This window comes from Cuculus canorus, chromosome 6 (genome assembly GCF_017976375.1).
Source record: "Cuculus canorus isolate bCucCan1 chromosome 6, bCucCan1.pri, whole genome shotgun sequence".
NCBI lineage: Eukaryota > Metazoa > Chordata > Aves > Cuculiformes > Cuculidae > Cuculus > Cuculus canorus.
Genome location: NC_071406.1, coordinates 35161334 through 35188952, shown reverse-complemented (window position 1 = coordinate 35188952; position 27619 = coordinate 35161334). Strand labels below are relative to the sequence as shown.

General features: G+C 41.6%; 1 protein-coding gene across 5 annotated transcripts in view; it reads left to right on the top strand.

Moving 5' to 3' along the window:
* The window catches only part of DIP2A (disco interacting protein 2 homolog A), a 124383-nt gene that overhangs the window by 78603 nt on the left and 18161 nt on the right, over positions 1–27619 (top strand). For 3 of the 5 annotated variants that reach the window (XM_054070369.1, XM_054070370.1, XM_054070367.1), the window contains 13 exons: positions 57–159; positions 3427–3491; positions 3785–3878; positions 4327–4446; positions 5888–6002; positions 7074–7213; positions 20406–20542; positions 21929–22009; positions 22191–22318; positions 24378–24522; positions 25644–25845; positions 26404–26513; positions 26654–26734. In XM_054070369.1, coding sequence (XP_053926344.1) covers positions 57–159; positions 3427–3491; positions 3785–3878; positions 4327–4446; positions 5888–6002; positions 7074–7213; positions 20406–20542; positions 21929–22009; positions 22191–22318; positions 24378–24522; positions 25644–25845; positions 26404–26513; positions 26654–26734 — 1521 coding nt within the window. Of the gene's footprint in view, positions 1–56; positions 160–3426; positions 3492–3784; positions 3879–4326; positions 4447–5887; positions 6003–7073; positions 7214–20405; positions 20543–21928; positions 22010–22190; positions 22319–24377; positions 24523–25643; positions 25846–26403; positions 26514–26653; positions 26735–27619 lie in introns of those variants that run through there. The other 2 variants (XM_054070368.1, XR_008450473.1) reach the window with 2 other exon arrangements.

Here is a 27619-nt window from a genome sequence, read left to right as displayed (position 1 = left end):
GTAAATTTTTAGGTTTTGTTGTTAATCTAATGCTTGTATAAACTTTGTCTTTTCAGTACAAAACAAGTAAAGAGGGCAGCACAGTGGGCATTACTATATCTCATGCTTCCATGCTAGCACATTGTCATGCATTGACTCAGGCATGTGGTTATTCAGAAGGTAAGTTGGATAGTAAAACTTTAAAGTGATACTCCTAGCTTTTAATAGTCAGACAGCTTATGTTGCAAAATCATGTTTACTGTTTTAAAAGAACTTGGTAGCTTTGTTGCAAAGAGGAAGTCAAACATCCTGATTTATAATCAGTGTGGTACTTGAAGGAAAGTCAGAAGCCACTTGTGAAATCTTAGTTAATGTGCATTAGAATTTTTTAAACCTAAGATCCTTATTGATTTTATTGAAGCATTTGGATTTTTCATTCCGTGGTAAGAGCTATGCTGATTTTTCATCCTTTTGAAAAGAGCTTTGCTACCAGTGTCTTTTACCCTCTCTAGTGCCTTTTGAATGCACTGGACAGACACTGAGTCATAAGGGGGCCCATTTGAGATGCCCTTGTATACAGTTAGAGAAGCCCTCCTAGCAGAAATTAAGGGAGCTTTCTTAGACTAATTCTAGAGACCATTTAGGTAGCTCGGATCTCCTTGAAGAAAGCTGGATGCTGCCAGCTCTAGCTGTAGCTGATCTAACTGTGCAAACTATTGTGACACTTGCCCTCTGAAAGAGGCTTGATCAAGAAAGTTTAAGACTTTATCATATTAAAAAGCACCCCAACTTGCTTGGCTCTACTGCTGTTGCATCTTTGATAGCCCTGCATGCCTAGATCACAAAGTGCAAGTCCTCATGCAAGTTGTCTGCAAGTTACTCATGCAAGTTACTTGATCTGTGATTCTAGATAGTGCGTTTGAGGGCATGAGCAAATTGACAACAGTTGCTAGCTGTCCTCTCTTGCACTTATTTTTTTTCCCTTCCTCCTTTGGGCAATTGGTTTATGCCTGTAGTGCTTTGAAGTCCACACAAGTAGTATGTTAGAGTAAAAGAGGTTTTCATGTCAGGTGTCTGTACTCTTTAGTTATCATCAAAGAGGACCCTTTCCTGTTTTCATTTTGAGACACCCCATCACAGCTGCCAACTACAAGAACTGTGCTGGGAGTGGGGCAGGTGCACCTAGCTTGAAGTTTAGAGGAATGTACAATGATTGCCTGTTCCTGCAAGGATGATGACAACCAATTATGGATCAAAGGGATCTGCACAACTTAATTTTCTGACATATGTGGAGTAGTGTTGCTACCCAGATCTGCACAGGGGGGAATGAATTCTCTTTTCCTCTTGTATGCTCATTTTTCAAATTTCTATTTCTGCATGCTGGAGATGCTGTCATGAGTTTCTTTATAGACCATATCCAGTATGAAGCTTTGCTTCCTGTTTTGTTTATAGCTTCTTGAAGCTTCACAAATTTGGCCACAGCAGTTACTCTTTTCAAAAACGAAGAGATCTTAGATAACCAGGTCCTACAGAAGAACACCTCCATAGGAATTTGAATGAAGTGAGAGATCTACTTCTTTTCAGTTATTCTCTCAATGAATAACCAAGAACTGCACCTAGTTTTGACCATGTGCATAGAGTTCATCTGTGCTACTATTAAACAAAAACTTTTCCCTTGCAATCTGTTTGCAATCTGGATCTCACACTTTGACTAGTTTTTATGCCATAATGGGGTAGTGTGTGCTAATCGGACTTGGGACACACAGAATCACAGAATGGTTGGACACTGGAGGTCATCTGGTTCAGGCTCAAGCAGGGCCACCTAGAGCCAGTTACCCACGGCAGCTCTTCAGTATCTACCAGGATGGAGGCTCCACAACCCTCCTGGGTGGCTTGTGCCAGTGCGTGCTCACACCCGCATACAGTTGCTCCAATCACTAGACTTACTTCGCTACCTTCGTCTCTCTCTTGTACTGGGAAGCCCAGAAGCAGACACAGTACTCCAGGTTGTGGCCTCACCAGTGCTGAGCAGAGGGGAAGAACTGCGTGCACTGACTGGCTGACAACACTTCTCCTACCACAGCCCACCACACCATTAGCCTTCTCTGCTGCAAGGGCACCTTGCTGGCACATGTTCAACTTGGTGGCCACCATAAACCCAGAGCCATTTCTGCAAAGCTGCTCTCCAGACCGTCGGCACCCAGCATGTCTTCATGCATGGGGTTATTCCTCCACCCAGGGGGAGGGGCCAGGATTTTGCACTTCTCCTTGTTGAACTTCACAAGGTTCTGTCAGAACCTCAGCCTGGCGAGGTCCCCCTGGATGGCAGCACAACTCACTGGTGTTCTCAGATGTTTCTCGCAGCTGTGCATCACCTGCAGACTTGCTGAGAATGCATTCTGCTCCATCATCCAGACCATTAATGAAGATGCTGAACAGAACTGGAGCCACTATGGAACCCTGGCCTACACAGCTAGTTACTGGCCTCCAACTAAACTGTGTGCCACCAGCCAACACCTTCTGCATCTGGTTGTTCAGCCATTTTTCAGTCCACCTTCCTGTCTGCTCATCCAGCCCATACTTCATCAGATTTCATCCTCTGTGAGGATCATATCAAGTCTGTCATCAGATCCTATGAAACTGCTGGCTGCTTTCTCCAGCAAACCCAGTTCTATGCAGGTCACTTTTCCTGAAGGTTGAAAAGAATTGCGAGTATGGAAGATTTTAATTTTCTTTTATAGTGACTCATATGTGGCACTACGCACCTGAATCAGAGCAACTGGAACTCTTAGCCACCCAGAGAATGAAAGGATATGTGGTCAATTTACCGAAGTATTTTATTTATTGGCAAATAGCTGTCTACATTCTGAAGACTTAGAAAGAATCAGATATACCCCAAAACCAGTTTCTTTTGCATGCAGCCATCCTGCATCAGTGATAAGCAAGTTTCACCTGATCAATGTGATATCCCTCAAGTTAAATCTTTGAATCTATTTTTTAAATCATGTTTCTCAGAGAAAACACTGAAAAAAATTGAGTACAGCCATGGTAATACTCGCTAAATTTAAATCTTTCAAATATAGGTGAACTTTTTCAGTTCAGCTTAAATTAATTTTTTTCAGTTCAGCTGAAAAAGTCTGCATCAAAACTGAAGTTTCACATACGTAGTTCATTGGCAAAGGTAACAAACGCATGGAAGTGATTTTATGAAGCAAATAGGGTCTTAAATACCTTGGAGTAATCTAGTCTATAATCATAATTTAAAGATTATTGTTTTAAGTAAAAGAAGACAGTCAGCCTGTTGTTATAGACAAGAAGACATGGCAATATATCTTTGATTTCTTAGTGGTGTTGGAAGTCTTATAGTTGCTTTAGCAAATATTTTGAGTTCCTAAATATTCTTATTAATATGCTTCTGAAGTCTGATCGTTTTTCCTTCACTTTCAGCTGAAACTCTAACAAATGTCTTGGATTTCAAAAGAGATGCTGGACTTTGGCATGGAGTATTAACAGTGAGTATTTGAAAAAAAAAAATTGCAGCAAGTTGCTTCTCTTAGGATAGAGTATTGGTACTAGAATGAGGTCAAACTCTCAAACTATTTATATTTCAGTATCTATATTTTTTGAAAGAAAGTGTTACTTTTTCAGTGACTGCACAGGCATAGCTTGTTTTTTTATGTAGATTTCACTAGCAGTTAAACATAACAGTTGTGCTGTACCGGTGATGATTTTTTTTTAAGTATTGTTGCATTCTGTGTGTTTTTTGAGCCACTTGAAAGTTTATTTTTTAATATTTTTCTCATAGAGTGTTATGAACAGGATGCATGTCATTAGTATTCCTTATGCGTTAATGAAGGTTAATCCACTTTCCTGGATACAAAAAGTCTGCTCATACAAAGGTAACCTTAAAATACTTTTACTTAACCCATCTCTTTTTGGATTATTTTTTAAATAATTAAATAAATTTGTTTCTATGAAATGTCTGCTCTAGCTGACATGTCTGCACTGCTGTTTTATCCAGCTGACTCTTTGCCACAGCTTTAGCAACTGAATGCTCCATTTCAATGTTGTATGCATGAATAGATTTATTGATGAGTGCTGTTGATGGCTTCTTCTGATAGACCTTTAAAGAAGCTGTGTTTCTCATCTTAGTATTTGAATTTGTAGTAAACATTTAAATTCTGTAATCAAGTCCACCTGGATACATTGAGTATACACATGTCAAAATAGGTAAATATTTGGCATTTGTATTTGTTTTCTATGTTGGTGATTTTTTTCATAACATAGTTCTATATTTTTTCTGTATTTTGTTCTGCACATGCACTATAATTATTTCTTTATTTTCAGCCCGTGTAGCAGTAGTAAAATCACGTGATATGCACTGGTCACTTTTGGCTCAGAGGGATCAGAGAGATGTCAGTCTGAGCTCTCTGCGAATGTTGATAGTGGCAGATGGAGCTAATCCATGTGAGTATGGCTGTATTTTCTGAGTGTCAGTCCAAAGTGAACTGAAGCGCACTGTAAATCAGAGAACTCTGGGTCTGTGCTGTAGGAGCTCAGCAGCACTGGCCATAGTTTGTCTTCAGCAATAGAAAGACAGACAGCAGCAGTATTTCTTTGCCAAGGACACTGGAGCAAAGCTTTCCTAGAAAACCTTCTGAAGGATTATCTTCAGATAAAGAATAGTTGACAATGTAATTTGAAAGAAGCTGTCAAAATTTCAAGTAAATCTTAATGTCAGTTTCAAAGTAGTTGCTCACGTATAGCATGTAGATATAAAATCTTTGAGCTGCAGTGTGTCCGATTCTGTACGTGCTTCTAGGGCTTGTCTCAGTCATGTGCAAGGACATAAAAATGGGAGCAGTCACAGCCTTAACTCAAACCATGACAACTATTAGCTAGAGTATGCAGTAGATTCTTGCCTTTTTCTGTGAATCATGTAGTGGTTTACAGCAAACTCAGAAAGGACCTGGAAGGGTTTTTTTTTTTTAACAAGCAAAAGTATGTCTTAGTTGCTTAATTTTGTTGTTCTTGTACACCAGAAAATCAGTACTATTTCAGATTCCGTGGAGTTACGTGATGACATGTCATCAACTCATGATGATGGAAGATAAAAACCTGGAATTGTCTCACTAACGTTGTATTTGTTGTGAGCGCTGTTTCAGATCTGATGCTTAGAAAGTCAGGCAGTTTGTTCTGTAGCAATATACTATTTGTACACTAGTGATGCCACTGCTTTTGCACTTGTTAGCTATATTTAGCTGTGTAAATTCACTTCTTTAACTTCATCTTTTCATCAGTGCCATACCCTTGTATAAATTGATGTGAAATTATACCTAGGATGTAGTGTAATCTGTGAAATTTGCTGGTCTACATTATGTGCTGCAGTTCCACAACTGTAAAATATAAAGCTATAGATGATGAGGTATCTTGTTGTATTTTGGGCTGAGTACTAAAGGCCACATAGAGTTCTGAACTGAAGTGAAGATGTGTCAGAAACATTTGATGTTTATTTCTAAATGTTTTGGTTCTGTGACCTCTAAAGAAACGCTCACGTAGATGCTATATAGGAAGCTGATAGATAGTTACCCTTAGTGAGAAAATGCTCTGATCACTGAAGGACTTTCCATGACATTAAGTTTTGTGGGGTTCTGCCAGAGAAAGAGTATGCAGCTGTGAATTTCATTCAGTTAATTAATTGTTCACCACTGGGAGTTTTTGTTCCAAATCTGACATCTAATAATAGGCTGGAATGTCTTTCAGAAATTTGAAAGTATATTGGATTTGTGCACAGATGCAACCAAGTTTATATAGCTGAGCTGAGAGTAAGCATAAACTTCGAAATCCAGCAGCTTAAATTTTCCTGCCCTTGGCAAAATGTTTCCAATTGTGCTATTGTTTTTTCTAGGGTCAATATCTTCCTGTGATGCATTCTTGAATGTATTTCAATCCAGAGGTTTGAGACCAGAAGTAATCTGTCCCTGTGCTAGTTCTTCAGAGGCACTAACTGTTGCTATTCGCAGGTAATTCTTTTTTCTGAGAAGTGAACTGTGAAACATTTCTTAACTATTGAATTGTGTCTGGTGTTAAAACAGTAGTCAGAGAAGATGATTACCCACATAAGGATGCCTGGAGACTTAGACAGAGGAAGTACGACTCACAGCTCTCTCATTCACTGAAGGATGCATGGATGTTTTTTTGTTTGCTTGCTATAGGTAGTTTAATATTTTATAAAAGTACTCAGCCATAAGGTGATTTTTTTATTTTATTCTTTTTCGAAGGGGAAAGCGAGGTCTCATCCTTGCTGATGTTGCTGGAGAACCTTTACAAAATCCCCCTGAAAATCAAGATTGATACTGAATCTTCAAGTACTTGCTTATGTGCTTATGAACAGGGGGCTAAAGAAATTAAAACTATTAGTAACTAGTCTGAAAAATACCATTGGATTTCTGGGATAGCAAGAGATGCTCTGAAAATAAGGAAATACTTTCATTATGAATAGATTTATGAATGGAATATGCTGGAATTTTATGACAGTGTTTTTGATCAAAATGTGCTTTTTGGAAAATCAATTTCAAGAGAACTTGAAAGAAAAAAGGGCGAGATTTTGGAGAGTACTTTCTCTGGTGGGAGAACTGACATCTCCTAATTAAAAAAAAAATGCCCATAAAGAACTATTTTTACCATAAAATCTGGAATCTTTTACTCTGTTCCATCCTGGAAGTTGAACAGTTACACAAAATCCTCAACCGGTTCTTCTCAGAGTAAGAAGCGTCAAGCCCTCCAAACACTTCCTAATTTTTCCTGGTGTTTAGAAAATGTAGCTTTGAATGTTTATTCTTGACACTTCTTTGTACACAGTAGGACTAAATCCTCTCTGTAACACTTCAGAGTGGGAGGAATCTATGCGATATTTTGTTCTAGCTCTTTTTTTCATCTAGTTATAATATATTACCAGTCTTGTACTCTCATTTGTTTAAAATGAGAAGCAATTGTTTCTCTTTACCTTAACAATGCTGAGAGACTTGGACAATATTTTTGATGATCGTGTTGTCATTAGTCTCTTAATTGTCTCTGATTTGACTGTTTTTCAGACCTCCAGAATTGGGTGGGCCTCCTCCAGGAAAAGCAGTGTTATCTATGAATTGTCTGAGTTTCGGCGTGATAAGAGTGGATACAGAAGAGAAGTTGTCAGTGTTAACAGTACAGGATGTAGGTCAGATTATGCCTGGAGGTAGGAAAGCATTTCTGTAGTTTTAAGCATACTCTACCTAAGTTATCTTTACTACTCTACCTGTGCCAATGAAATAACTAAGAATGTCACATGATAAATATCTTCAAGGTAAAACTTAGATTTTGACACATTACTTAAACGTGTGATGATTAAGTACAGTCTCAATTAGATTAGTCAATGTTTTCAGCAGAGAATAGTCAACAATAAATTGGAATGGCCATGAATTTTGGTCGGGGCAGATACATTTCACTGGTCTGCAGAATTGTGATATTTTTCACCTGTTAGCATCAGTGCTTACTGACATAGAGCTATGCAATAACAAATACAGCAGAACAGAACAAAATGTAAAGCCAGCAAGAAATACTATCTTTCATCAAGGAGTAATATTCCACATAGACTAGAATACTTCACTTGGAAGGCACTTGCAATGATCATCAAGTCCAACTGCCTGACCAATTCAGGGCTGACCAAGTCAAAGCATGTTGCGTAGGGCATGGTCCAAATATCTCTTAAATACTGACAGGCTTGGAGCATCGAACACTTCTCTGGAAAGCCTTTTCTAGGGTTTGACCACCCTCTCGGTTAACAAATGTTTCCTCATGTAAAGTTGGATGAGCAGACAGGAAGGTGGACTGAAAAATGGCTGAACAACCAGATGCAGAAGGTGTTGGCTGGTGGCACACAGTTTAGTTGGAGGCCAGTAACTAGCTGTGTAGGCCAGGGTTCCATAGTGGCTCCAGTTCTGTTCAGCATCTTCATTAATGGTCTGGATGATGGAGCAGAATGCATTCTCAGCAAGTCTGCAGGTGATGCACAGCTGCGAGAAACATCTGAGAACACCAGTGAGTTGTGCTGCCATCCAGGGGGACCTCGCCAGGCTGAGGTTCTGACAGAACCTTGTGAAGTTCAACAAGGAGAAGTGCAAAATCCTGGCCCCTCCCCCTGGAGGAATAACCCCATGCATGAGGACATGCTGGGTGCCAACGGTCTGGAGAGCAGCTTTGCAGAAATGGCTCTGGGTTTATGGTGGCCACCAAGTTGAACATGTGCCAGCAAGGTGCCCTTGCAGCAGAGAAGGCTAATGGTGTGGTGGGCTGTGGTAGGAGAAGTGTTGTCAGCCAGTCAGTGCACGCAGTTCTTCCCCTCTGCTCAGCACTGGTGAGGCCACGACCTGGAGTACTGTGTCTGCTTCTGGGCTTCCTAGCACAAGAGAGAGATGGGACTACCAAAGTGTATTCAGTGAAGGATCAGTAAAGCAGTAGAGCATTTCAGCAGTGAGGAGAAGTTGAGAAAGCTGTGGCTGTTCAGCCTGGAAAAAGAGTAGAGGCAGTGCAGGGGAGAGGATGGATCTCATCAATGTTTGCAAGTATCAGAAAGGAGGTTATAGAGAAGACTGAGTCAGATTCTTTTCAGTGGTGTCCAGTGACAGAACATAAGCCAGTATACATAAGCTGAAACACATGAGCTTCTCTCTGAACAGAAGGAAAACCTTAATTGACTGTGAGAGTGACTGAGCTCTGGAATGGGTTGCCCAGGGATATTGTAGAGTGTCTCCATCCTTGGAGAGCTGTCAGGATATGTTCTGGGGCAGCTGGCTCTAGGTAGCCCTGCTTGAGCCAAGGGGTTGGACCAGGTGACCTCCAGAGATCCCTTCCAACCTCAACATTCTGTAACTCCCAGACTCTTAACCCATGTAATAACTCCCCCCTACCCCAGGGGACGCAATACTAGACCTGATGGTCACCAATGCATGTGACCAGTGAGGTCAAGACTGGGGGCACCCTGGGCTGCAGTGATCATGTATTGGTGGAGTTCAAGGTTCTGAGGGAAATGGGACAGGCGAGGAGTATAGTCAGGACCATAAATTTTAGGAAAGCAAGCTTCAAGCTCTTTAAGGAGTTAGCCAGTAGGACCCGCTGGGAAACGGTCCTTAGGGAGAAGGGAGCAGAGCTGACAGATATCTAAGGATGCTTTCCATAAAGTGCAAGAGAGCTCAGTTCCCAGATGTACGAGATCGTGCAGGGAAGGGAAGAGAATAACATGGCTGAGTCAAGACCTGCAGGTCAAACTGAAGAGCAAGAGGGATCCGCACAGGCAGTGGAAGCAGGGACAGGGAACCTGGGAAAGAGTACAGGGGCGCTGTCCCGTTTTGTAGGGATGGGGTCAGGAAGGCCAAGACACAGCTGGAGCTGAAGTTGGCAAGGGAAGCAAAGAATAGCAAGAAGGGCTTCTACAGGTCTGGCAGCCAGAAAAGGAAGGTTAAACAAAGTGTACCCCTACTGATGAGCAAAAATGGTGACCTCGTATCAACTGACAAGGAGAAGGCTGGGATACTCAACAATTTTTTTGCCTCAGTCTTCGCTGACAACCGCACTTCTCACCCCTCCTGGGTCAACGGACAACAAGATGGGGACCAGGGGAGTAATGCCCTTCCCACTGCAGGGGAAGATCAGGTTCATGACCACCTGAGGAACCTGAAAATATAAGTCTATGGGACCTGACGAGATGCATCACAGAGTCCTGAGAGAATGGGCTGATTTGGTTGGTAGGCCACTCTCCATAATATTTGAAAAGTTATGGCAGTCAGGAGAAGTCCCTGGTGACTGGAAGAAGGGTAACATTGTGCCCATTTCTAAAAAAGGTAGAAAAGGTGCCCCTGGGAACTACCAACCTGTCAGCCTCACCTCTGTGCCTGGGAAGATTGTGGAACAGATCCTCCTAGAAGCTATGCTAAAGCACATGGAGCACAGGGAGGTGATCTGAGACAGGCAGCATGGCTTCACCAGGGGCAAGGCCTGCCTGACCAATCTAGTAGCTTTCTCTGACAGGGTGACCACATCAGTAGACATAGGAAAACCAACAGATGTGATCTGTCTGGACTTCTGTAAAGCCTTTAACACAGTCCCCCACAACATCCTTCTCTCCAAATTGGAGATAGGTGGACTGTTTGGTGGATACAGTCCACCAAAGAAAATAAGAAATTGGTTGGATGATCACATTCAGAGAGTAGTGGTCAATGGCTCAATGTCCAGATGGAAATCCGTGACAAGTGGTGTCTCTCAGGGGTTCGACTGGGATCAGTGCCATTTAATATTTTCATCAGTGATATAGACAGTGAGATTGAGTGCACCCTTAGCAAGTTTGCAGATGAGACCAAGCTGAGTGGTGTAGTTGTCAAACCAGAAGGATGCGATATCATCCAGAGAGACCTGGACAAGCTGGAGAAGTGGTCCTGTGTGAACCTTGCGAGGTTCAACAAGGCCAAATGGGTGGTCCTGCACCTGGGTCAGGGCAATACACGGTTTCAATACAGGCCTGGGGACAACGTGATTGAGAGCAGCCTTGTGGAGAAGGGCTTGGGGGTGCTGGTTAATGAGAAGCTTGACATGAGCTGGCAATGTGCACTCACAGCCCAGAAAGCCAATGGTATCCTGGGCTGCATCAAAAGAAGTGTGGCCAGCAGGTCGAGGGAGGTGATTGTCCCCCTCCAGTCTGCTCTCATGAGAGATGCCGCCTGGACTGTTTTGTCCAGTCTGGAGTCCTCAACGTAAGAAGGAGATGGAAATGTTGGAATCGGTCCAGAGAAGGCCTATGAAGACGATCCAAGGGCTACAGCACCTCTGCTATGAGGGCAGGCTGAGAGTGTTGGGGTTGGTTAGCCTGGAGAAGAGAAGGCTCTGGGGAGACCTTGTAGTGGCCTTGCAGTATCTGAAGGAGCTTCCAAGAAAGCTCGAGAGGAGCTTTTTACAAGGGCATGTAGTGATAGGACAAGTGGGAATGGCTTTAAATTGGAAGGGGGAACATTTAGATTAGACATGAGGAAGAAATTCTTCACGGTAAGGGTGGTGAGGCACTGGCACAGGTTGCCCACAGAAGTTGTGCCTGCCGCCTCCACAGAAGTGTTCAAGGCCAGGGTGACTGGGGCCTTGAGCAGCCTGATCCAGTGGGATGTGTCCCTGCCCATGGCAAGGGATTCGAACTGGATGATCTTTAAGATCCCTTTCAACCCAAATGATTCGATAAGTGTGGATGTCCCAGCAAACTGGTCAGTCCTGGATTAGCCTCAGTTTCTTAATGACATCTGTATGCCACTGTGCTTCCTAAAGTAGGTTGATGTGGGTATTGTTCCCCAGCCCATAAAGCAGATTGAAAGTAAGAGACTTTATCTTTTCTGTATTGTTCTCTTTTGAAGCTAGATTGCCGAGTCATGCAATATGTGGGGAGGAAAACTCTGTGAAGATTAATAAAGTTAGGGTGCCAGACTGTTGACAGTGCTTGGGATCTATATCCTGAAAGACCACTTAGTGCTCTCTACTCCAAAAGTGAAAACTGCAGCATTTAGGTTGGTAGCCTGTTTGGGAGTACCACTAGCTTCAGGCCCTATCCTTACCTGCTCTGAGTGTGCTTAGAGATGATAAGACACAGATTTTTTGAAATTCTCCTTACCCATTCAGGTTTACTATCTAGTGACTAAAGAACCTGATTTGTTCTGGTCATGCCTTTGACACCTGTGGCTTTGCTATTGGTCCCCTTATGAACATCATGCCTTGCTGAGCTGGGGTTCCAAAGCCACCCTCTACAAGAGCTATTTTACTCAAGATAAAGATGAGAGCCATCTTGTTCTATTTCAGCAACCACTTCTTCTCTGTACATCAAAGCCCTTGTTATGAGTAATGGGAGGCAGACACCTTTCCAGTCTGCTGATAAAAACTTCAGCCATCATGTAGCAAGTGGCACTTTTTTTGTTTATTTTCCTCATTTCTCCCAGAAGCACTTTGCAACCATTGAGGCTGTCAGTTCAGTTATTCTTACTGAACTTAAATTCACATCTAGAGTTTCCTCCTGCTACCGATAAAAGACTGAGCAGAAGCTCTGCACTTCTACCAAAATAAAGGTAAGGGAGCCCTTCTTCTGGGGATTATGTCTGACCTGTTTATTTTGACTGCAGAAAACTGAACATCTCTATTCTGACCTTCTAGGTGGATAGGTAAGGTGTTCAAAACATACTCCTGGGAGCAAGAGCTTTGTGGCCAGCAGGAGGGTTTTAATACATTTCTAGATATGTTTGTAGAGACGTGTGCATTCTGCAGATCCTGTTAGAATTCAGTGTGCCAGGCACCCTCAGACAAATGGGGTCTACGTGGGTGTGTGAAAAGTTCTTGTGTCCTCTTGTGTCCTTTGGCAGTTACCATTATATCACCATGTCTCTTTACTGCTTTTGATCCTTGAGCATACTATAGCTTCATGGGTTTGAGTCTAGGTGGGCTAGGTAATTTACAGCAAAATAACTTCTGCTTTGACTTAACACTCTAAGAAGTAAGGTTGTAAAGGCAAGGTGAATACAGCCATTGAGGATAGTGCCTATGCATTGTTGTATGGCCTCAATATGATCTATTAGAATATTCCTTTGGATCAATTCGTCGCATGGAGATCCTCCTGGCTTTGCTGTAGGCTTTCTCTCTGGGCAGAGCATGCTTGACTGCATTAAGGCATAAAGCAACCTGAAGCTGTGTTGCACCTTAAGCTAGTTGTCATATTGAGCCATTACAGCTATAACTCCACTTGGTTAATCTTTGGTAGTGCCTTTGCTCAGTGGCAGGTTCAAGTCTGCCTTATGATGTTGGAAGTTTTACCTGCGTGTTTGTGGGTAAGTAATTTCACCTTCTTCTTCTGTGTAAGTCATTAACGAAAAACATGGCCCTGTCCTTGTAAATACTTAATTGAGTAGCGAGAGAGTTCTTTAACAAAACTCCTTCTCCTTGTCAAATGCCTTGGAGTACTGTCAGGCAAATCTAATGAACCCTTCTGGTTTAGGATGCCATTGATAGGCAGTTGACAATGCTACCATGACTTTCTACATTAGTAAGAAACTGAGAGTGACTCGTCTGATTGTGTGAGGGGAGAATATAGTTTAGTGTGTATGCATTTAGTGCCTTCAAGTGATATGACCTGTAATTGATACCTGTTGCTGTTTCAAAACATAGTAGTAAGTGGCAAAACTACTTGTGGCTTAAGCAGAAGTTGGGTTACTTAATAAATTAACTGTCTTAAAACTCTGACCAGCATTGGGTTGTTAGCGTCTAGGCCAGATTAGCTTCAATTTGACGAAACGACAAAAGTTCCAAATCTGAAGGCATGTTTTAGCAGAAATTTCTCTGTACATGTGAAGTCAGAAGATATGTGATAGAGTGCTTTCTAGAGGATAATCCAATGACTTTGTGCACTGTGACTGTCTCTTAAAAAAATAATCTTAAAAGCTCTCAGAGTGGGAAGAAATTTTAAAAAAGTAAAAAGGCTAGCAGTTATTTATAGATGTGTGCTACATGAAAAGGAATTATTGACTTAAGGACATTAATCATTTGTTTTCAAAAGAGTCTGCATGTACGTTCTAACAGTACATAAACTTGTGCCTTACCTTGTAATATTTATGGGTTTTTTTCTGTGTAACGTTCACGGAGGATGTGGTCTGTCCATTCTCGCTTACTGTTTGGCATACAGGAGAGAACATACCACCATTTTCTTTCGTATTAGTTGCCTTCTTGAATTGCTCTGCTGATTGATGAGTCTTGCACTTTGTCTAGTTTTGGTTTTTTTTCCCTTTCCGCAGATTGCTGTGCTTTTACCAAAGGCCTAATTTGAGGCAGATGCCATCCCTGAAGGCTTTGTTCCATCTTCTGATCCTCATTGAATACATTTAAGATCTTGGAAGTGACTACATGCCCTAGTCTTTCTTAGGACATAGAAGCTAACATTCCTGAATTTTGCTAGGTCAAACATGCTGTGAAAGTAGTCTTCTAGCCAAGAACTGGTTGTCATGCTGAGGATTGTTCAGTCAAGCCAAATTGTTTTGATCTTACTACCTTTGGAAGATTCCTGGCATACTTTATTCAGCCGGTTAAAAAGCTGAATAAAGTGTCCACTTTCATCCTCCTTTTCTTCAGACCTTGCTATTTTTTCTGAGATACTGAGCCTGGCTGTTTGGGGCATCTTATTCAGCAGACCTCTCAGCACCAGGATCATGTGTTATGTCACTGCTTTTTAACCCATAACCCACTCTTGATGCCACATTCTCTTCAGTTACTTCGGCTGTTCACTTTCGTTATCTACTGTGAATGGCAGTCACAAGAGCCACCAGGGAAGCGCAAGCATCTACGAAAAAATCTTCCCATCAAAGATAAAATGGAAATTCTTTAAAGAAAACCTAGTATGCATTCCCCTGGAACCTCCTCTGCAGCTACTGAAGGGATGATGTTTTGTCTTACGTGTTGACAATCTTGGGCTATTTTGCATGGTTTCTGTCTGGGATTGACATTGCAAAGAGGCAGTATTTGGCTCATAACAATCTCTAGTTCATTTTTTCAAATAGGGCTAGTAAAGATGGCAGGGAGAAGAACAAACCTCTCCTCTTCTGCCTGTGTTGTGCCTCCAACTTTCCCATTAACTGGAATGCTATTGCTGTGTCATTTTGGGAAGCTTATTATACCTTACACTTGCATCTGGGTATGTACGCTCAGAGTATTCAAATAAGTTTGCCTCCCTTCTACTTCTGGATTAAATGTTTCCGTTGTTTTACAGGGATCCTTTTGACATTGTTACAGGAGAGCAACGTTATCTAATCCAGAAGATGTATATTCCCGTTGCTCTTCATCATACAAAGCCTGGTTCATAGAAATAATGACACAGTGGCTACTTTCTTATAATCAAGCAGAAAGCTTTGGCTTGGTGCTAGATCTTGGACTTCTGCAGGATGAGCTTATGCCTATACAGTTTCAAGTTCTGAATTGTAAATGTTTTCCCTACCTTTCCCAGAAATTCAAAGAATGGTTCAAATTTCTCAAATAGTAGGATGCTTACTTTGTCTCCAGTCTGTCAGTGTCCTGGATGTTATTGTTTCCTCTGTCCATGTCTCAGCAAACGTTTGCCCAGGTTACCATGATGCATCTTCACTGCAGAAGAATCCAATTCCTTTATCTCAGTGCCTGGTTTGTGAAAGGAGTTGATACAGAAAAACTTTGTAAAGCTTTCAGTCTTATGTCTTAGTTTGTGAACATGAGAAAATAGTACATTCATTCCCACTCAATCCTTAGAATTTATCATAGTAACCAGTTCTGTGTGTTCCACTTGGCTATCACGTGATGGCACAACAGCCTGCCACTGCAGAACAACTTCTCTTGGAGGTCTCTGGCAATGTGTACACTCATGATGAGTCATTTTTTTCCCAATTTATATGTTGTGCTCTGGAAGGTTGTGTTGACCAACTTTAGTGTCTAGGTTCTTGTTCATCCTTATCTAGGAAGTTGGCTTACTTTATGCCTGTTATTCTTCCCAGAAGAGCAGGAAGAGATTCCTTGCACTGAACATCCCCATGTGCTATTTTCTTCAAAGACTAGGTTTCTCTGGAAACTCTGCAAAGAATTTCCACCATGGTGGTGGTGGTATTTTACTCTAGCTTTTTTGTATTTTTCCTAAGGCTTCATGCAGAAGTTACGACTAAAGACTGTAGTGCAAGGAGAGCTCTCTTGTTTTTATTCTCATTGACCCAGGCCTTTTAGGAAGAATTCACTGCAGCAAGGAGATCTTGGAACTGCTGGCACACAATAGCAATCCAAATGGATTTCAGTTGCATACACATCTGCCATGAAATTGTGGAAGCAGAACAAGAGAGCACTTTCTAACACTCATCGGGCACCTTTGGTAGTAGCCTTTGGCTGTGCAGGCCTCTGACATTCCTCTCGCATTCATGTTGTGATGGTCTTGAAACATCCAAACCTGAATCCAGTCTTTGGTCAGCATCAGTGTGGTTATTGGTTTGCACAGCAGGATTCTCATCCTCTGCCAGAAGTCTCATGGCAGAGCTAACTGCTGAGAGTCACCACCTATAAGAATGTACATGTGGACTTCTTTAAAGAAAGAAAGCTTTCTTACTAATAATCAATGTTTTATATGATGTGTAGTCCACATGTACATTCCTGTCCCATCTGCTTTTCCCTTCTCTTTAATTCTCTTTCAGATGCATACTGTTGAGAGAGACTGAAATGGTGGTACTCTCTTGTATGTCACACATGGAGCAGGAAAAGGCGGAGAAGCAAGAGTACAGGCTGTACAGATACTGTAAAAGGAAAGCCTTGCAGTATCACATAGCAGGGCAGAACTATGCCTGCTGTTAGAATGTGCATGTAGACTACCTGTATCATACATTGGTTGCTGGTAAGTATTTTTTTTTACTTAATCAGAGTGATAGGATTGCCTTAGGGCTTCACAGATGGAGCATGAAGTGGGAACTATAGGCTAATCTGTTGCTTTTTCCATGTTTCTGAATGAGTTGAGGACTGTAGCATTTGTGTATGGCTACAAATTGTTGTGCTACTCTCCAGTTATTGTTAATAACTCTGCATCATTACTTAAGTGTCACATACAGGGTTCTGAGATTAACTCAAGTGATTCCCTATGGTAATAAACTATTTATTCTGTTTCAATTTGCCATTAAGTTTTAAACAGCCCTTATTGTCCTCCTAAACTGCAGAATGCATTTTTTGCACAACTGATAATTCACACTGTATAATTTAATTCCAGCCTTCTAGTGCATAAGTATAATTTTCAGGAACTGAAACTGCTCTTATAATTTGGACTCAGACCTGTACCAGAATTTGAGTGGTGTCTTCTTATTAGGCCACCAAAGTTGATCATTGTGCAGTTTGAAAAACTATTTGTGATACCTCTGAGGTCTCATGATTGTTTAATATAGTATGCATGACCGCAGAATGCTCTGATGATCTGAGTTTGAAGTGGAAGTAGTGAAGAAAGAAAGAACATTAATTTATGGCATAGCCGGTGTTATTTTTCAAAGGCTCTGTTTATTTTTTATTGAGCCAGATTGCCATTTTGATCCCTTTGTAATCTTGAGTCAAGTGCTAAGTGAAACTTCCTTGCTCCATTGTGCCTTCTTCCTCCATGTTATTTTTCCTTTCCCTTTGGAACTAGGATAGGTCAAATCCAGACTGCTTAAGCCAGGAGTCTACTTAGCTAGAGAAACCTCTGAGAAAACAGTGGCTTCAGAAGTAAAACAACCAGTGGCTAGAGCACAGCTCAGTGCAATATTTGGTTTACAAGTGTGTATACCCTTGATTAAAAATAAGAAAACTTCATTAGAGGAAGACTTCTGAGATTTCAAAAGAAAATTGTTACGGATAATAGCAGTAAGACCTTTATGAAGTGCAATCCTTTTAATGAGTTGAAGGGCAGACTTAAGGAAGTCTTCTGCTGCCTTAGGGTAATGGTTGCTAGGAAACTTCATAGCCTGGTACAGCCCTTGGACTATTACCCATTACTGCTCTTACATGTGAGAGGTGATGAAGCTGCAATGCGTAGTCCAAGGGCAATTGGAAGAGTCTTCAGGGTCTTGGGACTGCTGCCAAGGGATTCTGGAACACAGATTATTTCTGCTTTCTCCTTCCAGTTGTGGGCAGTGACATTAGAAGAAACAGACACACCAGCAGCCTTTTAACACTTGCCTCTGTGGCTGGTGTAATCACCATAGTAAGGGACAGGCAAGAAAGGAGAGGTGGTGGGCTAGCTGTGTATGTTAGGATGTGTTTGGATTGTCTAGAGCTTAATGATCATGACAGTAGGGTTGAGTGTTTATGGGTGAGAATCAGAAGGAAGGCCAACAAGACAGGTATCATGGTGGAAGTCTGTTACAGACCAGCTGACCAGGATGAAGAGGCAGACAAAATATTCTATAATCAGCTGGCCGAAACCACACGATTGCTAGTCCTTGTCCTCATGGGAGACTTCGATCTGCCAGGTATCTGCTGGAAATATAATACAATGGAGAGGAAACAGTCTAGAAGGTTCCTGGAGTGTATGGAGGATAACTTCCTGACACAGGGGGTGAGTGAGCCAACAACCAGTGATTGTTGGAGGCTGACTTGGGCATAATGATAATGAAGTCATAGGGAGTTTGATTTCTGAAGAAATAGAAGAAGGGGTAAGCAGAACTGCCACCTTGGACTGTTGGAGGGTGGACTTTGGCTTGTTTAGGAGACTGATGGAGTCCCCTGGGAGGCAGTCCTGAAGGGCAGGGGAGTCCAGAAAGGCTGGACATTCTTCAAGGAGGAAGTCATAATGATGCAGGAGCAGGCTGTCCCCATGTGCCAAAACACCAGCTGGTGGGGAAGACGACTGGCCTGGCTGAACAGAGAGCTCTATCTGGAAGTCAGGCAAAAAAGGAGAGTTTATGGCCTTTGGAAGAAGGCAGCTCAGGGGGACCACAAAGGTGATGTGACATCGTGCAAGGAGAAAGTTAGGAGGGCCTAAGCCAAGCTAGAACTTAATCTGGCTACTGCATAGAAGGGCAATAAAAAAATGTTTCTATAAATATATTACCAAAAGAAGGAGGGCTAAGGAGGATCTCCAGCCTTTCTGCAGGAGGAGACATATTGACAAAGGAAGAGGAAAAGGCTGATGTATTTAATCCCTTCTTCCCCTCAGTCAGTAAGACCAGTTGTTTTCTGGCTTAGATAGGTGTACTCTTCACTGAGTAAAAAAATGGCTGAGTCCAAAGAGTTGTGGTGAACAGAACTAAATCCAGTTGGCAAGTGGTCAGAAGTGGTGTACCCAGTGGTACCTGGGTACCCAGAAGTGGCTCAGTGTTGGGGCTGATTCTGCTTGATCAATGATCTGGATGAGGGGATTGAGTATTCCCTCAGTGAGTTTGCATACAACACCAAATTGAGTGGAAGCGTCGATCTGCTTGTGGGCAGGAAGGGTCTGCAGAGGGATCTGGACAGGCTGGATCCATGGGCTGAGGTCAACTGTATGGAGTTCAACAAGGCCCAGTGTCAAGTCCTGCATTTGTACCACTACAACCCTATGCAGCACTTGGGGAACAGTGGCTGGAAAGCTGCCCAGCAGAAAAGGACGTGAGGGTGTTGGTTGACAGCAGCTGAACATGAGGCAGCAGTGTGCCCAGGTGGACAAGAAGGCCAACAACATCCTAGCTTGTATCGGAAATGGTGTGGCTAGCAGGAGCAGTGGAGGAGTCATCCCTGTACTTGGCACTGGTGAAGACACTCCTCAGACCCTGTGCTCAGTTTTGGGTCCCTCACAACAAGAAGGATGTTGGGGTGCTGGAGCATGTACAGAGAAGGGCAGCGAGGCTGCTGAAGGGTCTGGAGCACAGGGGTTATTAAGAGCTGCTGAAGGACCTGGGGTAGTTTAGTCTGGAAGAGACTGAGGGGAAACCTCATTGCTTTCTACAGCTTCCTGAAAGGAGGTTGTAGTGAGGTGGGTGTTGGTGTTTTCTCCCAAGTAACAAGTGATAGGACAAGAGGAAATGGCCTCAAGTTGTGGCAGGGGAGATTTAGACTGGGTATTAGAAAATATTACTTCACCAAAGGGGTTTTCAAGCACTGGAACAGGCTGCCCAGAGAAGTGGTGGAGCAGCCATCCCTGGAGGGATTTAAAAGGTGTTTGGATGTGGTGCTTAGGGACACAGTGTAGTGCTGGAGTTGGTAGTGTTGGGTTTACGAATGGACTTGATGATCTTTTCCAACATAAAGGATTCTGTGGTTTTGTGATTCTGTCATCAAACTGAAGATAGAGATAATACGTAGTCACAGGAGTAAGTTCAGTAAGGGGCAACTCTGAGATGAATTGTCTGTTGTCTCCAAATAATAGTTGGCTGACTGGCCTGCTTTGAAAGAAGATGGGACATAATGCAATAAAAATCATTATTTTTATCTCTACTGACAGTGAAACAATAAAATAGCCTAGTTTTCTCTCCATTTCTAATGTGTTTCTCATATAACTTAAGGGATGATACTTTGAATACCAAAGTATGTAATGAATAAAAGAGTGGTATGTCTGCATATATTCTTTTTTTCATCTTTATTCTCATATATGCTTGCACTTGATTAATTAATTGCTATGATTTTGGATTCAGTTGCAGCTGATGTGTAGGCTGTGAAGCACTGTAAGGAAAAAAAATGCATTTGCAAACTTGCATCTTTAATCTTGGAGAACACATTACACAGGCCTGGAAAAATAGCTAGAGCTCTCCTGTGTACTGTGGTTTTGCTATGGCTGATAGATAATTAATATTAAAAAGTTTCTGGCTGTCAGTGGGGATGCAACTTCTGTGTCAGCTGCTGAAACATACCAGTGCTGTGATTTTGTTCTCCTCTCGCTTTAGCAAATGTGTGTGTTGTGAAGGTGGATGGGACTCCTTACCTGTGTAAAGTCGATGAGGTTGGAGAAATATGTGTGAATTCAAGTGCAACTGGGATGGCATATTTTGGCCTCCTTGGAATCACCAAGAATGTGTTCGAGGTTAGTATTTCTCTTTATATTATGGAGTTGTTATGTTTCTAGTATTTCTTCCTGCAAATAAACTTATTTGTTCCTTAAACTTCTATTTCTATTTTGTTAGAAAAGGCCTCGGCCAGATGCACTTTGCTTCATTCTCTATCAGATCTCAAAATTCTGTCTCTTAAGAAAAAATACTAAGTACAATCAGTTAATCAGATGCCTGTGTATTCAGCAACCCAGTGTGGTCTGTGTTAGCATTTAAATTTATCTTTGCTCTGTATTAACACAGCTGTCTTACTTAAAGTTAGCTAAAGACATTTCAAGTTTATTGGTGCACAGCTTGGGACATAAAGTTAAAAGTTTGTCTAATATTTGTAAACGTTTTCATACAATCAAAATGCATTTGTTAAGATACAATAAACTGGAAGATCTTCCTTTGTGTATTTTAAGTTTTCAAAATGAACTTTAGTTTTACTTGCTGTAATGCTTAGAACACTGAATGAATGTATGAAATGATGTTCCTAGGTATATGGAAGACAAGACGGTAATGTTGATAGTGTAATAGTTACAAGTCTTGCAGTTTGTCAAAGAAATGCAAAAGTGATCTTTCTGTGCAGAATTTTTGCTCACAGTGGTACCTCAATTCTATGTTTTCCCATTTCTGGAAAGAAAGAAATGAAAATCACACACTGTAATGTTACAGTGGGCAGAAGTTTGAAGACTTGGCTAAAGTGTGAAGTTCTACCAGAGAGATGAAAGAAATTCTGACCATAGTCTCTTCTCTTTGAAAAAAGCTCTTTATGTCAGCTTACTGACCCTCAATGCTTTAAGCAGCTTAGCTTTCAGCTTTGTCCTTGGCTAGGGAGAGAGCCAGTGAGAAATGTAATATGATGAAAGATTTGAGAGGTGGAGGGAAGACCGGAAAAGCAAATGAGCAGATGAGAGGAACTTGCTGGTGAGCTTAATGCTTTTGCTGTGGGTTGCCATTGTAGGCAGTCCCATAACTGCAGTAGACAACTTTCTCGAAGTTGTGATAACATAGCGTTTGTCACAATTTAAGTTATATGTTCCGGCCACGTATCTCATCAGAGATGTTAATAGTAGCAACAGAAAGCCTTTCTGATTAAGTACGATATGAGTGTGTACTGTAAAACCTGATTTAAAAAGCAATGTGGGCTCTTGTTATGAGGCTTTAGTAGCTGAGAAAAGATGAGAAAGAAGGATACCACAAAGTTAAGAATTGATCTTCATTATTCAGAAAACTGTTGTTCATATTTGACACAATAGTAACTTGTCATCAGGTGATTTTTCAGCTGAGCGTAGAGCTGCAATGAAACAGAGAAAGCATTTTAATTTCACTTTTCTTACCAATCCTGTGAGTGTCTGAACATTTCAATGTTCTTTCAGGCCATTCCAGTGACGGCAACAGGCGTCCCCATTTCAGACCAACCCTTTACAAGAACAGGATTGCTTGGCTTTGTGGGTCCTGTAAGTGTGAATAAGCTGTCTGGGGCCTTGCTTTGTCCTGACTCCTAACTCTAAGTGATGCCCCCAATAAAGCAGAATTCTGTGTCAGGGCAGTGACCTTGCACAGATCTTGACAATATTGTTGTATCACTGTCAGTCTGGAGGTTTTTCCCTTGTATTTCTAATCCTGTCTTCTTTTCAGGACTATTTGGTGTTTGTGGTAGGAAAATTGGATGGCCTAATGACAGTTAGTGGCCGTAGACACAATGCGGATGATGTGGTAGCCACCGCGTTGGCAGTGGAGCCCATGAAGTTTGTCTATCGGGGAAGGTAAGTATATTACAAACTTCACCACTACTGACTGGACTTTATTGCTCCTTTTTTTACCTGCAAATTATCAACCACTAAGGTAGTATACACAGGAGCTCTGCATGTGACTTTTCAGATATATGTTTTGTAGGAAAGTTGGTATTGGCTAGTGATACACCAAATAAGAACTTGGCTGTCCTTGCTAACTTGGAAGACAAATACTGACACCTTGCTTCATGCATAATAGATTTAAAATAGCTTTCACATATTACAAATAGATCTTTAAGTGTCTGTTTAAAACTTCTTTCAAAGCTTCTCTTAAGGCAGTCAAATGAAGCTTGTATGCCAAATGTAAAACACAGCTCCGCTTTGTCCACGTGCACCTTTCAAGCAGAGTGACCTAGGGCAGAACTTTGCAGCATGTTCTAGAGAACAAACTAAGAGTGTTGAGGCTGCTGAAGGACCTTCATATATAGTATATGAAGCATTACCAACATTATTGCTCTTCAGTGGTCAATGGCTCATGTCCAGATGGAGATCAGTGATGAATGGTGTCCCTCAGGGGTCCCATACTGGGACCGGTACCAATTAATATCTTCATCAATGACATTGACAATGGTATCGAATGCTCCCTCAGCAAGTTTGCAGGTGACAGCAAGCTGAGTGGCTTGGTTGAGACACCTGAGGGTTGGGATGCCATCCAGAGGGACCTGGACAAGCTTGAGAAGCGGGGTCATGTGAACCTCACGAGGCCCAACGAGGCCAAGTACAAGGTCCTGCACCTGGGTCAGGGCAAGCCCCGGTATAAATACAGGGTGAGGGATGAAGGGATGGAGAGCAGCCCTGTGAAGGGGGACTTGGGGGTACTGGTGGATGAAAAGCTGGGCATGAGTCAGCAACATGTAATTGCAGCGTAGAAAGCCAAACGTATCCTGGGCTGCATCAAAAGAAGCATGGCAACAGGTCAAGGGACGTGAATCTCTCCCTCTACTCCACTGTGGTGAGATCCCACCTGGAATACTGTTCCAGTCCTGGGGTCCCCAGCACAAGACAGACACAGACCTGTTGAAGGGGGTCCAGAGGAGACCACGAAAATGGTGGACTCCAGGGGACTGGAGCACCTCATGACATGAGGAAAGGCTGAGAGAGTTGGGGTAGTTCAGCCTGGAGCAGAGAAGGCTCTGGGCAAGACCTTGTTGCTGCCTTTCAGTACTGAAAGGGCAGCAGTGGAATAATGATGGGAACGAACTTTTTAGGAGAAGCTTTTGTGATAGGACAAGAGATAATGGTTTTAGTCTAAAAGAGAGGAGATTCATAAAGAAAAAAAAAAGAAAGAAATTTGTTATGAGAGTGGTGAAACACCTGTAACAGGTCGTGCAGAGTGGCAGTAGATGCCCCAATCCCTGGAAACATTCAAGGTCAGGTTGGACGGGGCTCTGAGCAACCTGATCGAGTTGAAGATGTCCCTGCTTATTGTCTAGGGGTTGGACTGGACAGGCTTTAAAGTCCCTTCCAACCCAAAGCATTCTGTGATTCTACAAAAGCAGAGCTTTCCTTATTTTTGCATCACTTCTGCAATTCATATCATAAAAATAATGGCATATACCTGGTTGAGGCATTATTAATACTTTATCCTAGAAGATGCCTAAAATTAATTTAATTCACGAAAGGGAATAAATATTTTTTAGTGCAAGCATTGATAGACATATTGGTCAGTAATTTGGTATAGTTGTTATCTTTCAAGGAGGGACATTGTATGTAGATGCAAGAAGTGTAGCGTATATGATGGAGTTATATAGGCATGGTTTGTACAGTTACTGCACATGTGGAACCTGCCCATGTTAAATGAATGCTACATTGATGATTGAAAACTCACTTGACCCCCAACAGAAATAAATTATAATAGTAAATTTACATTTGTTCTGAATTTGTCTGTAATTTTGCGATGATCTGGCATGAATAATGCTTGTGTGTGTTGAAACAGTACCATTAAAGTTTGCAATCATTCCCATATTATAATAAACCATGCTATGTTCATCATATGTTGCATTCTATCATTCTTCTGTCCTTTGCGTTTTAGGATAGCAGTGTTTTCTGTGACCGTTTTGCATGATGATCGAATAGTACTTGTGGCAGAGCAGCGCCCTGATGCATCAGAGGAGGATAGTTTTCAGTGGATGAGCAGGGTTCTACAGGTAGTCAGTCTGTCCTTTCTCTCTTTCCAGGTGAATAAGGCTGATGTATGAAATGAGACTCTTAGAGTAAATTTTTTTCTGTGAGAAAAACCTAGCAGTATAACTACAGATAGCTGTAATAAGCTGACTTCTGAATGTATTTCAGGGTTGATAGTTAACAGAATTCTGTAAAAAATAAAGGTTTGTTTTGTAACTTCCTACCACCAGGATTCTTAAAAGTCCTAAATATGATAGTTTTTATTTGTTTTAATTCTACATATCTGCTGTTTTCATGTTGGCTATGAGACTTAAGTCTGAAGATTTTTAAGTGTATACTCAGTGCTAAGCATTAAAACAGACCCCAAAACCTTTTCATGTCACTAACACACCTATTCTAGATCTCCAAGAGCAAGCATTACTTTTTTTCCCCCTGATTGCTTTATTTTGTTTCCATGGGGGGCCAAGAGGGAGGGGAATTCTGGTAGATTTGTATTTGAGGATTTTGGAATTGATTGATCAGTCTAAGGAAGTAAAAAGTGAGAGTGCAATTGTGGAAGACGACTGTGGTGAAAGGACAACTGAAGGGGAGATGAGAGAACAACTTAAAGGAAGATGCCTCTTAAGAGAGCGGCAGTTGTGTAATAACAGTTTCTGTCTAATTTCAGCTTTGTAATCTTTTTGGAGGGAATACCTGGTAATAGAAAGGCCATTTTTCATGGGAGAAAATATTTTTATTTCTCTTTTTGGAAGTGTCATAGCTAAAATAGACACTTAAGTTTAGGCAGTAAGGTGTTTCCCTCTCTATTTTTGTGGTTTTATGTTCTACTGCGCTTTTGTGATTGTGCCATACATGCTAAATTTGCTGTGATATGATTTTGGCTTTTTAAAATCTCTGCACTTTTTGCCCACTTTTAAGAGACTTTCCTAATCCCTGATGTGCAGGTGGCATCCCCTTGATAGAGTGTACAACCAAAGTCGTGGGTCTGCTCCTGCTCCCATTGAAGTCATGGCACAACTTCTATGAGTTCAGTGAGTGCAGAATTGGACCCTTTATTTGCAAATTGCCGTGCAAGTAAAAATTTTAATATTATTAAATGACTTGAATTCAAATTCTCGCTTTAGCTACATCCCAATTGATGAGGTGGAATGTATTTTTTTTTCTTTCTATCAAGGCAATTGATAGCATTCACCAAATGGGCGTCTACTGTCTTGCTTTGGTGCCAGCCAACACTTTGCCGAAGGCTCCACTAGGAGGAATTCATATTTCAGAAACCAAGCAGCGCTTTCTAGAGGGTGCTCTGCACCCTTGTAATGTCCTAATGTGTCCACATACTTGTGTTACTAACCTGCCTAAACCTCGACAGAAACAACCAGGTGAGTAAACCAGAGTATGTTCCTTAGTTTTGTGTGTCTGTCTCTGAGGGGACGCATGGAGTGTGATCCAGAGGCAATGTGATGTCTCAGGGCCGTGCATGTCGGATGGCATTAAGCTGCCTAATTTGGAAGAGCTAGTGGTGATGTCAGAGCAACCTGGAGCTCAGTGAGGGCATTTATGGTCTGCACTGAATCCCAGGAAAATGTGAAGACGTACCATACGCTTCTGTAGCTACATTATAAATTATTTCTGTATTGACCGTCTTCAAAAGCTGGTCTTCAAACATGCTGTGACTCATGTAATAAAACTGAAGTACAGGGGGACCTTGATTTACTGAATCGGTAATAGACTGATTTTTAACGTACCGTACTGATAATGGACAAATTTTTGATGTAACATATTCTTTTCTCTTTTTGTCTGCAGTATAATTCTTTTTCTGTTTTCATTTTTTTAGATGTGTTACATATGCATTTGTAGTAATCTGAAGGCTGAATTATAGATTATTACGTGTTCCTTACATTATTTTTCCTCATTGTGCACTGTTTTTCAAAATGCAGATGTTGGTCCTGCTTCAATGATAGTAGGAAACCTTGTTGCTGGAAAGAGAATTGCACAGGCCTCAGGGAGAGATGTTGCCCAGTTGGAGGATAATGACCAGGCAAGAAAGGTAGCACTGGCATCCTGGTATTATTAAGTGTTTGAATTGGCTTATTCAGAATGAGAGAAAGACCAGTTATGGTATTCTGCTGAAACTAAGCATAGTGCATTTTCAGTGAATCTTGAGTGCCTCCTTTTTTTCTGTTTCAGTTCCTATACTTAGCAGATGTTCTTCAATGGCGAGCTCAGACAACTCCAGAACATCCTCTCTTCCTTTTGTTGAATTCCAAGGTGAGATGCACTTTAGGTCATACTTGGACATTGAGATCCGTAAAAGATTGTTTAGATTCTAAGAAAATTCCAGCTAGAAGTCTTTTGCTAAAATGCTTCAGATTATATGGGATGTCATGGTTTTGAAGCAGACAAAAATTGCTAGTTAGGAAGCAGCATAATCTTCCCACATCTGGAATTTCAGTACATTCTGCCTAGCTTAAAACATTATGGTAATTACATTTCCTGTGAGAACATAACTTTTGTCACATGAATAGAAGCCATGATTTGGTGTTCCTCCCTGAGCACAAACGTAAACTGGAAGTCTGAGATGGAGGATTTTTCAATTTGCCTCGGTAGAGAGAACCCTTGGGACAGCTTTGGAGTCGTATTTTCCTCGAGGACTGTACACCTTTCAGGAGACACTGATGCGTCTTGTCCTTGGCAAGGCTCTGCTGCTAAAAAGGATGTGACTTAGTTACTAAAGCATGAACAAGTATATGCTTCAGTTTTGCAGTATAGACTCTATGTACTTAGAGGTATACTTATTTTATTTAAGGGCTGTCTGAACCCTTATGGCATGTGACATAGTAACAGTCATGTTTCTCAGTAAATATATGATTTTTGCTGTAATGTGACTGTCAGTAGTTTTGGACCATTCCAGGTGCCCTGTGCGCCCAGTACTTCATAAAGGGTTGTGAGGAAACGTGAACTTTGATATGCTCCTCAGGATTTCAGCCTCCCTGGGCTTGAGAAGTACGCCTGCTGGGCGTATTTCAGAAAACTCAGCTATCTTCAATTCTTCTACTGCTCTTTGGCACTTTATTTATTCCCCCTCCTTTCTTCCTAGAAGGCAAAGTTGGTCTCCTAGAGTCAATTTATGTTTGAGCCTATATTCAGTAGCTA